The sequence below is a fragment of the Canis lupus genome, chromosome 18 (assembly GCF_003254725.2).
Source record: "Canis lupus dingo isolate Sandy chromosome 18, ASM325472v2, whole genome shotgun sequence".
Lineage (NCBI taxonomy): Eukaryota > Metazoa > Chordata > Mammalia > Carnivora > Canidae > Canis > Canis lupus.
The window spans coordinates 39,364,187-39,376,932 of NC_064260.1; the positions used below are offsets into that span (position 1 = coordinate 39,364,187).

General features: G+C 35.6%; 3 protein-coding genes across 3 annotated transcripts in view; 2 read left to right on the top strand and 1 right to left on the bottom strand.

Moving 5' to 3' along the window:
- The window catches only part of LOC112663682 (olfactory receptor 5M3), a 145,059-nt gene that overhangs the window by 47,929 nt on the left and 84,384 nt on the right, over positions 1 to 12,746 (top strand). The gene's annotated exons all lie outside the window — the stretch shown is intronic.
- Positions 1 to 12,746, bottom strand: part of LOC112663144 (olfactory receptor 1019) — a 51,158-nt gene that overhangs the window by 32,112 nt on the left and 6,300 nt on the right. The gene's annotated exons all lie outside the window — the stretch shown is intronic.
- Positions 3,020 to 3,988, top strand: LOC112663570 (olfactory receptor 5M10-like). Its single transcript, XM_025452652.1, has one exon. It carries the CDS (start codon positions 3,020 to 3,022, stop codon positions 3,986 to 3,988), a length of 969 nt encoding a protein of 322 aa, XP_025308437.1.

The window sequence follows — 12,746 nt, forward strand, 5'->3', positions numbered from 1 at the left end:
GGTCTCCAGGATCACACCCTGGGCTGAAGGCAGTGCTAAACCCCTGAGCCACCCAGGCTGCCCAACTCTTTTTATGTAAAACAAGGAATCTCCACAGTAAATGGTCAGGAAGTAAGGGCTCTACCATCCTACAATGAGCTTTATAATCCTACAAGAAACTTATTTCATGGGAATAATTAAACAGTAGGTTTCACTGTTTAAATTTTATTATGTGATCTGTGCAAGGAATCAGGATAAGAATGAGAGAAAAATTGAGAGAGAAATCTTTCCACTTCATTCTGAAAATAATATGGTCACATTCAAATCTCAAATGTGGTGAGTTGATAACAATCTACATTTTGATGTTGATATGCAGCTTTTACTCCATGTCTAATTTCTCATAGCATAACCCACTATGAAAATTATTAACGGGAAACTTCACTACAACGGAGTTGGGAGGTTTCCATAGGGAGAGCTCTCACATTCTAATACTGTAGTCAGTTGCAGACCCAACAGGAAGAGTCAGGTGTGAACTTACATGGACTTGACCTTGCACGTGGATACTACTCTACTACTACAGCCTGAGGAACAGAGGCTGTCTTCATCCACAGCTCCCTCAATCCCCACCCCAGCAACAGCTCCATCAATGAAAAGCCATCACACTGAACTCCGTTTCCTCCAATGGACTTTTAGTACTAATACCCTTCCCAACATACCCCTTTTCTCCTTAAAAAGTGCAGTTCTCCTTTGTTCCTTCGATTTGTCTAAAATTTTGCCACAATTTGTCCTGGATTGTAATTCTCTTTTATTCCCCTCCTAACTCATTTTTTTTTTTTTTTGCTGTCAAAATAACTGGCAATGTTTATTTTTAAGGTTAACACCACCATTTAGACATCTAACAGAATCAGATGTCTCTCTTTTCTTGAATAACCTACACTTTGACTTGGAAATATCTGTTCCCTAGAAGATACAGACTAGTGAAAGCATCTCTAGATTCTTTCATTCTCTAACAAATGCAGTGCCAATGTTCAAATATTCTTTAGTCTACTTTTGATCATCCTTCTAAATCACCAGTTTTATGAATCATCAATTTTATGAATGATCCTGGCTCTCAGACTCATCTTTGATTGTTAGCATGTTGATGAAATTAACTCAATGGGGCAGATTGGTTCCAATATAAATCCATGGTGTCCACTGTTAAAGGGTCCTCATCCCTGACTTCTACTTTTACTTCTTTTCATTGGTCTTCTGCTTTGTACATTCTTTCTGCTCCTCAAATCTCTCACTGACTTCACCTTTCTTCCCCTCACTCTCAGTGGATGACCTAACCTCAGTATCTACAGAGAAACAATGAAGCCTTCTGATGAGAATTTTCTCATTTTACCATACAAAAAAACAACTTTTTTTTGTATATTTTGTTATTTGAGTTCGATTTGCCAACATACAGTATAAATACAAAACTTATATACTCTTATTTTTCTTCTTCCATGGTGTTAAAGGTGATGGATAATTTCACTATTGTTGCTAAAGATCTCACACACTCAATACCAAGCGGGGTACATAGATAGATTTTTGGCCTCAAAGGAGAAGCTAGGGTCTCAAAGCACCAAATTAAGGTTGTGCCCTTGAGGAACAAAGACTATTTTGATGAGTTATTCAGAATTATTTCTAAAATACTCTAGAGAATGTGCTGGAGAAATACATTATAAATGTTTCCACCTTGTTTTGACAAAATACAGTAGTCAACTTTCACAGGTAGGTCATTTTCTACATTTCTTCACTAAGAATATATTTGTTCTTTTGTATGAAGATGAATATGCTACCAATGTGGACAAAATTAATTTCATCAAATGTACTTGATTTTTCTATTGATATGTTAATATTTTATAACTTCTCTAAAAAATCAATTATATGCAAGCCCTTCTCATGTATATGTGAAAACTAAATAAAAATAGCTTTAGGTATAGTTCTTGAGGTGCATTGTCTTCCAGTCATACCTTATTTTCATAAAGTATTGAGAGATGGTGGCTCCAGCTGGAAGCTAAGGCCACATAAAAACATCATCTGTGCTTTCCAAAACAAATATGTTCATGTATGTGTTAGTTGCTAAAAAATGGAAACAAAAAACTCCATATTCTTCTCCTACTTGGTTTCTTTATTTACTGTTGAAATTAGACTTTCTTCAAAGAACCTTCTCCGAATGTTTATCTAAAAGCATCCTACCTTCATTTTTCTTCATAGTACTGGCTTCTAACTGACATCACATTCTATAGCTTTGTCTATGTGGTAATATCTGTTCCTTCTCCTACAATATATGATTCATGAGGATGGGGAATTTGTTCAATGCTGTAAAGCCAGAACTTAGAACGGAAAAAATGTTCTCAGTGTACATGTACATGTATATGTATATGTGAATGAGTGAGTAAATTCACTAAGCAGAGAGAATGATTCTTCAGTACTTCTTAGTCATTTAGCAAGAGGTAAATTTACTAATTCAATGGCTTCTGAATAAAATTAAGACAGACCACTATGGATATCAGGTGAAAATGTTGTACTAAATATTTCTGTTATTTTGTATCTGAAAGATACCAGATCTGGAGGGACCCTCAAAATCCAACTTCCTTCATTTTTCCATTTGAATTATACCAATGACCTGCTGCTTTTCCTATCTGCTTTAAACTCCCATACTTTTCTTTTTACAAAATTTGAAAAAAAAAACAAAACAAAACCCAAATATGGAGTCCTCCAAGAAGGCAAGAATAAATGCGATTCTACACACACACACACACACACACACACACACACACACACACAAGTGAGAACAAGAGCAAGAGTGAGAGAGAGAAAGAGAAAGAGATAACAGAGATACAGGACAAAAATATTTATGTAGATGTTATGATGAGTTTGTTAAAAGAGATGAGAGATTTCCTAGTAATATATGAATGAGTAAATGATAAAAATGGATGGAATAAATGCAGAATCTGGATTAGACAGGATCCCTCACCTTCTCTGCTACTCTCAGTTTTCAAGGAATAAGAAAATGTCTTCCTCGAACCACACTTCAGTGACGGGATTCATTCTCTTGGGACTCACAGATGACCCAGTACTAGAGAAGATCCTGTTTGGGGTGTTTCTGGTGATCTATCTAGTCACGCTGGCAGGGAATCTGTGCATGATTGTGCTGATCGGGACCAATTCCCACCTGCAAACTCCCATGTACTTCTTCCTTAGCCACCTCTCCTTTGTAGACATTTGCTATTCTTCCAATATCACTCCAAACATGCTGTACAATTTCCTCTCAGACCAGAAGACCATCTCCTATGCTGGATGCTTCACGCAGTGTCTTCTCTTCATTGCCCTGGTGATCACTGAGTTTTACATCCTTGCTTCAATGGCATTGGATCGCTATGTAGCCATCTGTAGCCCTCTTCATTACAGTACCAGAATGTCCAAGAACATTTGCATCTCCCTAGTGGTGATCTCTTATACTTGTGGTTACCTTAATGGACTCTCCCAGACACTGTTGACTTTTCACTTGTCCTTCTGTGACTCCCTTGAAATCAACCACTTCTACTGTGCAGATCCTCCTCTTATCCTGTTGGCCTGCTCTGACACCCATGTCAAAAAGATGGCGATGCTGGTAGTAGCTGGCTTGACTCTGTCAAGCTCTCTCTTCATCATTGTGCTATCCTACTTTTTCATTATTGTAGCCATCTTGAGGATCCGTTCTGCTGAAGGCAGGCACAAAGCCTTTTCTACTTGTGCTTCCCACTTGACAATAGTCACCTTATTTTATGGCACCCTCTTCTGCATGTACTTAAGGAGTCCATCTGAGAAGTCTGTAGAGGAGTCCAAAATAATTGCTGTCTTTTATACGTTTTTAAGCCCAATGTTGAACCCATTGATTTATAGTCTAAGGAACAAGGATGTGATCCATGCTATGCAGCAAATGATTAAGGGAAATCTCTTTCATACAATTGAAATTTGGGTCTCTGTTAATTTGAAATGACTAGTTGTCTGTAATAACATGGTGATTAGAAATAAATAACAGAGAAGTCCTACCTCTAATAGAGGCCCTGTTCCAATTTCTTTTTAAGATCATCATCATATAGTTTGTGGGTCATTCCTTTAAGTCATAATAAACTGTCTTGTTCATTCAGCAAGGAGTTGCATTCCCATATCTACAATCAAAAGGTGCTGATATCCAGATTTAGATTCTTAATTGAAAAATGTATTTGAGATTCATTGTAAAAGCACTTTGTATTTTGTCTCAATAATCATATGCTTCCTTTTATTTTATAGTTCTGAGAACTACTGTGGCTTCCAGGAACCAATCTTTAAACTCAATCTTGGCAAGTCTTTTAAACCAAATGGTTGACCTATTTGTAGTCTTTCTTTTTAATCTATTTATTTAGATTGAATAAATAGTAAAGGCCACCTCAGAAATTCTTTAGAGATAGGATACAACACAAATAAATATGCACAAAAAACCCTGTGTCACTCAAGTATAATTAATAGTCACTTTTAAATCTTTATTTATTTATTTATTATCTATCTATCTATCATCTATCTATTTATTTATTTATTTAAAGAAGGAGAGCTTGAACAGTGGGAAGGACAGAGGGGGAGAAAGAATCTTCAGGTTCCACGCCCAGCATGGAGCCCAATGTGGGACTTAATCCCACAAACCTGAGATCATGACCTGAGCTGAAATCCAGAGTTTGACACTTAACTGACTGAGCCATTTAGGCATCCCATCAATATTTACTTTAATTCTTATACTTAAATTTGTGAGAAACTTATTATCTTCATTTATAACATTTGGAGTCTTAAGCACAGAGAGATTAAATAACTTTCTATAGTTATTCAGCCACTAAGTAGCAAAAAGGTAAATCCGTTGGATCCATTTTCTCTTTCAACTCACTGTGGTTAAACTTAGTGCTGGGGGTGGACTGTGTTGGGGATAATGAGGGGATGAGGTTACTGCTCCACGTGAAATGTTGGTGATTGTGAAGAGGGTGTAACATGAACTGTTGAATTCCTCTGACATTTTAGGTAAACATGATAATTTGTGTGCAAAGTAGAATTATCTTACTGTTTTATGTAAAGCAGACAATTTTGATATATGGTAGATATATTTAGACTGTGTTTTATGAATATATTTTCCAGATTATAAAAAGCACATATGTCCATTATGAATAACTGGAAAATACAGACAGATGTTAAGAAATAACTTGCATCAGTGATATCCTAACCAATGGATAATTTATGTTTATGTTTTTCCATATTTCTTCTCAGTGATTTTATATGCATGTGTATTATGATGATTCATAAAACAAAATTGGAATCATATGCCAAATGCAAATATGAATGTTGATTTTCACTTGATAATGTAATGTTTGTGTTTCATATAGACTAAATAATTTTGGTGAACACATTTTTAATTAATTTTAATACTTTATAGTAATTAAATTATCCTTGAACTTAATTATGAGAATAACATGTTGATCATAGAAAAGCAAATTGGAAAATACTGAAATATCTGGAGCACCTGAGTGGCATAGTTAGTTAAGTGTCCAGCTCTTGTTTTCAACTCAGGTCATGATCTCAGGGTCATGAGATTGAGCCCAGTGTTAGGCTCTGCACTCAGCAGAAGTCTGAATGAGATTCTCTGTCTCTCTTCCTCTTCCTCTGCCCCTCCTGCTTGTGCTCTCTCTTCCTTTCTTTCTCTAAAATAAATAAATAATGAAAAGTACTGAAATATTTATGGAATAAAGGCAAAATTTACCTATGATCTTTTATCTAGAGATAGCTGCTTTCAACATTTTAGTGTATTTTCTTCCATTTGGTTTATCTTGCAAACCATAATTCCATCATATCTATGAATCCTATTATTTTTAAGACTGACTGATATCTTTTTTTTTTAGACTGACTGATATCTTTATGTACATATCCTCTGTTTTTTAGGATTAGTCTTAGAAGTGTAATTGTTGAATTAAATATTTTGAACATTTTTAAAGCTCTAAGTTTTCTACAGATAAATTTTTCTCTAGAAAGTATCAGCCATTTATATTTATTACTAGTCATGTTTGAGAGTAAACATCTCACTGTACTGTTATTTTTTTTTTTTTTAATTTTTATTTATTTTTGATAGTCACACACAGAGAGAGAGAGAGAGAGAGAGGCAGAGACATAGGCAGAGGGAGAAGCAGGCTCCATGCACCAGGAGCCCGATATGGGATTCGATCCCGGGTCTCCAGGATCGCGCCCTGGGCCAAAGGCAGGCGCTAAACCGCTGCGCCACCCAGGGATCCCTCACTGTACTGTTATTAATATTAGGAAATATCCACTAAGGGTATTTCCTTCTTTCTATCTCAATAGAAATTCTTAGGAAAGGAATCTGTTTTATTTTAACAGAGGAGTATTTGAAATATATATTTAGCAAGTAAAGGGAATACATCAGTTTTCTGATTCCCTTTTATTTTATTTCTGATGATTCCTCACATGAAGAATATTAACGTTTTTATTTAGAAAAAATTTGTTCATTTTTTGGTTTTGTAGCTTTTCTCCACCTTAAATTTAAATAAAGAGGTATCTGTATTATATTTTTATTACCATATTTTATAGCAGTGTCTTGAATTATTCTGGATAAAATTCTGTTTTACTTTATAATATTGTTTGTAACTCCTTTCCTTACATTTTTAAACCATGTTTTTCCTACTAGGTATTAAACTACCCTTTGTTTTTCCTTGTTTTGTGACATCACTTTTATTGTACACTAAGTGGATCTATTTCTGGCCAATTCTACTCCTTTGACCAGTTTATACATATGTTTCAAACCAAATTCACATAATTAATATAGATTTTTTGAAAGTGTTAATTTCTGATAAATCCCATCAGTACTATCTTTTAAATTTATAGTAGAATAATGCAAATAAAATGCTTCTATCTAAAATTTTTAACCCAGAAATTATGCATATTGTGGCTCAATCTGAATAGCAGAGGGACATGTACATATGAAAATCAAATATGGTTATATTTACAATACATATTCCTTATAAATTATTTGAAAAATATGGAAAGATATTTTAGTCTTAGTATTTTTATAACTTGGTCCCCACATCTGATGGAATCATGGCCATAGAGAGGTCTCTTTCTGGATGAAAGGCTATGGGTAGGTTAAAATTTTTTTCCAGAAAGGCAAAGAAATCGTGTGGCTTATAAATGAGGAGCAAAACATTTAACTTTGGCATATTTGTTAACATTTTTACACATTTATTTTTGCACCAAACCAGTGTCCATAACGCAAGACTATTTTTTAGCAAAGATATCTAAATACAGACTTTTATTCCCAACTAAATTGTCCTTTGTCAGCAACTGTCCTCCAAAAGACTGATGTGCCCACAATAATCCTCAATTGTGTGTCATTTAAAATGCTGAAAGGAGGGGGGATCCCTGGGTGGCTCAGTGGTTTAGAGCCTGCCTCTTTCTCTGTCAGTCTCTATGAATAAATAAATAAAATCTTTTTTTTTAAAGATTTATTTATTTATTTATGACAGACACAGACAGAAAGAGAGACAGAGACACAGTAGGAGGGAGATGCAGGCTCCATGCTGGGAGCCCGATGTGGGACTCGATCCCGGGACTCCAGGATCGCACCCTGGGCCAAAGGCAGGCGCTAAACCGCTGAGCCACCCAGGGATCCCCATAAATAAATAAAATCTTAAAAAACAAAAAAAATAAAATGCTGAAAGGAAAAAAAACCTATGTTGATTTTAATTAAAATAAATATTAAGCTTTTAAATAATCAGAAGGAAATATTTCTGAGGTCATTTGGAGTAGAGGAATTCATAATGGAAGAGTTACTTGAATATGACGATAAAACTACCTAAAATTAAGGAGCATATTATATTTTGGAAAGTATTTGTCCCAGATAAGATAAAGTGGTAAACAAGATATGATTCAAAGTACTGAAACATTGTCATAGTCTACATAAATACTGAAGGCTATGTATAGAAAATTGATAAAAATGCTAAAATTAATGAGTAAAAATAATATGAAATAAGAGCTCCAGTTGCCAACTTTCCAACTTTGTACCTAAAATGCAACAATACGTTAAGGTACTGGAACTGATGTTTACCTTTTTTTATAGGCACTCTACCATTCAAATAGCATGGAGAATTGGAAAACTTATCAGTTTTGTTTAGATAGGTTTTCTTTATGATGAGTTGGAGCTGACTCCAGAGAGCTAATTCTTAAATATTCAGGTTTGCAATATGGCCAGGGTGGCAGTATTTACAAGAATGAAACTGGCAAATGCTACTATCAGAACTCCATCCAACTTACCATTATACCAGTGGTTTATCCTTCCAGTATTTATCAGGTTAGTCTTACATAATTTGTAGTTCAAGGGATCTTTGTCCTAAATGACTATAAGTAAACCTAAGGCAAAAATCAGTCACCAATAAATAGTGATAATTTCAAACAAAAATATTTGAAATAAGATACTTTTGTGTATTTATATTTGAGTTCGAAAGATTAGCATGTTCTACATTATGGGTGTTGAGAAAACGATGTTTTTCTGGAAATCAATTTAACATTATGATTTCAGGAGCATTTTTTTTTTTTAAGATTTTATTTACCCATTTGAGAGAGACATGGCAGGGAGATAGGGAGGTGAGGGGCAGAGGGAGATGGAGAGAAGCAGACTTCCAGCTAAACTGGAAGCTTATCCCCCACCCCATTGCAGGACTGGATCCGAGGACCCCTGGATCATGACCTTGGCCAAAGGCAGACCTTCAACCAGGATCTCCTAAAACCAGGTTTTAGGAGTCTTAAAAAATATTTGTATAATTTTAGTCAGGTTTCCAATTTTAAGAATGTACCAAAGCCATAATAAAACACTTGAGTGAAGATTTTCATTGTAATGTTTGTTTATAATTGAGAAAAAAGAAAGGAGTGGTCTATGGGATGCAGGTTGCCCTCACTTGGCATAGGATTGTTTTAATTGAAACTTGTGCTGCATTTGAATGTGCTCTGCTTTGCATGAATCTCAATTGCCATTACAGTCTGCATTCAGTAACAGGCACAAGCCAATGCTCCTGACAGAGCAGGAGCTGGCTGTAACCAGAGCCTTTGCAAGAGAGTGTTGGCTGTGGTCATAAAGGAGAGTTTGAATCTCACGTGACTGATTTTTAAATTAGAATGTTCTACAGACACTAAAATGAATAAGTTACCAGTTAAGGACAGGACAAATGATTTTGTATAATTTTTATGAAAAAAGCATGCATTGGTACACACATTATGATAACTTTGTTATACTGGGAGTAAGGACAAGTAAACCTTGTTCTTTGTATATTTTTGTATCAGTTTTCTATGATGAACAATTATCTCTTTTATAAGCAAGAAAACAAACAAAAACCCTGGATATTTCCAGTATGATTCAGATCCTAGGATATAAAATTAAAGGATTTGTGTTTATTAGTAGTTAGAAATAAAAGTAGAAAAAGGCAGAGGTCAAACTATTCTACAAGTTATTGGACTGGATGGTCAACTGCTTAGCTCAACTGCTGAGCTACCCAGGAGTCCCTGTTTCTCCTCTTTTATTTATGATTTTGTTTATTTGAGTTATCGCTGTCTCTCTTTCTCTTTTGATGAGTCTGGCTAAAAAGGCTTATCAATTTTGTTGATCTTTTTAATGAACCAGCTCCTGGTTTCATTGATCTATTTTTTTTTTTTTTTAGTTTCTATATCATTTATTTCTGCTTTGATCTTTACTATTTCCTTCCTACTACTTGTTTTGAGTTTTATTTGTTCTTCTTTTTCTAGCTCCTTTAGGTGTAAGTTAGGTTGTTTATTTGAGATTTCTCTTGCTTCTTTATATAGGCCTGTTTTGCTATAAAATTCCCTCAGAGTAGTGTTTGCTGCATCTCAGAGATTTTGGACTGTTGTGTTTCCATTTTCATTCATCTCCATATATTTTTTTATTTCCTTTCTGATTTCTTGGTTGACTCATTCACTGTTTAGTAGCATGTTATTTAACCTCATGTGTATGTATTCTTTCCAGATTTTTTCTTGTGGATGATTTCTAGTTTCATAGAGATGTGGTCAGACGAGATGCATGGTATGACTTCAATCTCTTTGAATTTATTGAAGCTTATTTTGTGGTCTGACATATGATCTATTCTAGAAAATGTTCCATGTGCACTTGAAAAGATTGTGTATTCTGCTGTTTTTGGATGGAAACATCTGAGTATATTTGTTAAATCCATCTGTCCTAGTGTGTAATTCAAAGCCATTATTTCCTTGTTTATTTTCTGTTCGGACGATCTACTCATTAATGTAAGTGGGATAATTGTATTGTACTACTATTATTGTATAACTATCAATTACTTCCTTTATGTCTGTTACTAGTTGCTTTATGTACTTGGGTAGCACTTTATCTGTGTTGTCCCTGAGAAGCTTTCATTGGTGGGCAGAGCCTGTGGTTAGACCCAATATCTATCCCCAGATCATTGCTGGAGCTGTAGTCAGACTGGTATATATCATTATCTTGCCCTCTCCCAGGGGCAGGAGTCATTTTGGAGTGGTGATGGCCCCTGTCAGGCCTTTTGCACACTGCTAGGCTTGTGGCACCACCTTGGATGGACTCTGGCCAAGGGCATATTAGAGTGGGGAAGTTCACAGGAGAATGTGAGGGTAGGGTACTTGGGGCTAGCAAAGTCTGAGCCAGTCCACTACAGGAGAGGACCTGAAGGCACCTGGGAAACTTCCTGCCCAGGCCAGAATGCCGATGCTCACCTGCAGCAGAGTATGGGAGTAGGGGCATTGTTAGCAAGCTAATGGAGAAGGTTCTTGCTGCACTGGTCCCCATAGGTGTTCATGTATCTAGGCTGGGTGTGTTAGGGAACAAGTGGTGCCTGCCAGCTCTTTTGTTTGTGGAGAAGTCTCCCAAATATCCCTGTTCCTCTAGCAAATGCTCTGAGATTAGTAAATAAATCTTCCCTTATAACCCAGGCAATTTTCATATTGCTGCTTCTATGCTGTATCTCAGCAGAGCTGTTTGTTTTACTGTCTCTTTAAAGGTGGGGACTCAGTTTCTTCTTTTCTTCCAACCCTCCCAGAGCTGAACCCACTGATTTTTAAAGTTCCAGGGGTAAGTGCCCCTGACTGTAAGAAGTCATGAAGAGAGACCCTCAGATTTTTGAAGCCAAATGTTATGCGGATTCATATTCCACATGTGGATCCTGTGTATCTGAGGTGGCTCATATGGCGGGCTGCTCCTCCCCCCTCTCCATGTCTGCCATGTTCCTCTATCCTACGGCCGGTTTAACAGGTCCACTTAGCTCTGGACTGTATTTTCCACCCTTCCTAGACTCTCTGATGGGACCTGTTCTCTACATTTAGCTGTGGAGAGTTGATTCTACCAGTCATTTTCTGGGTTATTCACACTGATAAGGCCATGATCTAGATGTGTCCATGGGTTGAGGAGAGCCAAGGACTCTCCTACTGCATCATCTTCCCAGGAAGTCACCGCCGATCTTTTAAATTCCTGCCATTGAGGTTGTGTGAAGTGATACCTACCTGTATTCATAATTTGCATTTATTTGACAATCGTAGATGTTGACATTCTTTTCCTGTCATTATTGGCTGCTCATATATCTTTTATGAAATGTCTGTTCACTTCAGATTTTTTTTTTAATTGGGCTGGTTATATCTTCATCCCTGAGTTGTGGAAGTTGTGCACAAATTCTGAATGTAAATCCTTTGTTAGAATTATTTGGCAATCGTACTCCAATAAAAAAAAGTATGTATAAATAAAATATAAAATAAAATAAAATAAAATAAAATAAAATAAAATAAAAAAATAAAATAAAATAGAATTACTTGATGTGAATATTTCTCCTAATCTATGGTTTGCCTGGTCTTTGTGCTCCTCAAATCTCTCACCTACTCTACCTTCCTCTTCTGCACTCTCATTACATCATGCCACCTCAGTGTTTACATGGAAAAACAGTCTTTCTAATTGGAATTCCCACTTTACTACATTAAAAAAAACAAAACTTATCTCCCTTATTTTATCTTTTATAGTATTAAAACTGACAGCTACATTTTTTAATCATGCTAAAGATTTCACATACAGGACTAAGTAATATATGTACAGGTTAGACGGGAATACTGGCCTCAAAGGAGAATCCAGTTCCCAGACCATCAAATTACGGTTATGCCCCAGAGGAGCAAAGACTTTTTTTAACTGTTTTTTTTTTTTTTAATTATTTCTTAAATACTCTATGGAATATACCTAAGAAATACATTATATATCTGCCCACTTTGCTTTTACAAAAATTGGTAAGCCAACTCTTTACAGGTAGGTCACTTTCTACATTTGCTCACCAAAAATATATTATAGGCTTTTCTGTGGACATTAGTATCTCAATGATGTGGAAAAATATTGTATCTAAATGCATCTCCTCTTCATTTTTCTTCATAGCACTTGTTTCTAACTGACATAATGATATATATCTTTGCCTATGTGTTTAAATCTGTTCTGTCTCTTACTGCTCCATGAGTTGGATAGTTTGTTCACTGCTGTAACCACAGAACGTAGAACAGAAAAAAAATCAGCCTTTTCAGTGTAAATGAATAAATAAATGTGTGAATCTACAGAACAGAAAGAATTCTTTTTTTCTGACCTCTTAGCCTAAATGCCAGATGTAAGTTTCACTAAATAAGTGTTTATTTTTTTTAAGATTTTATTTATTTATTCA

Coding starts and splice junctions, on each gene's coding strand:
- LOC112663570 (XM_025452652.1), top strand. CDS start 3,020: ATGTCTTCCTCGAACCACACTTCAGTGACGGGATTCATTCTCTTGGGA.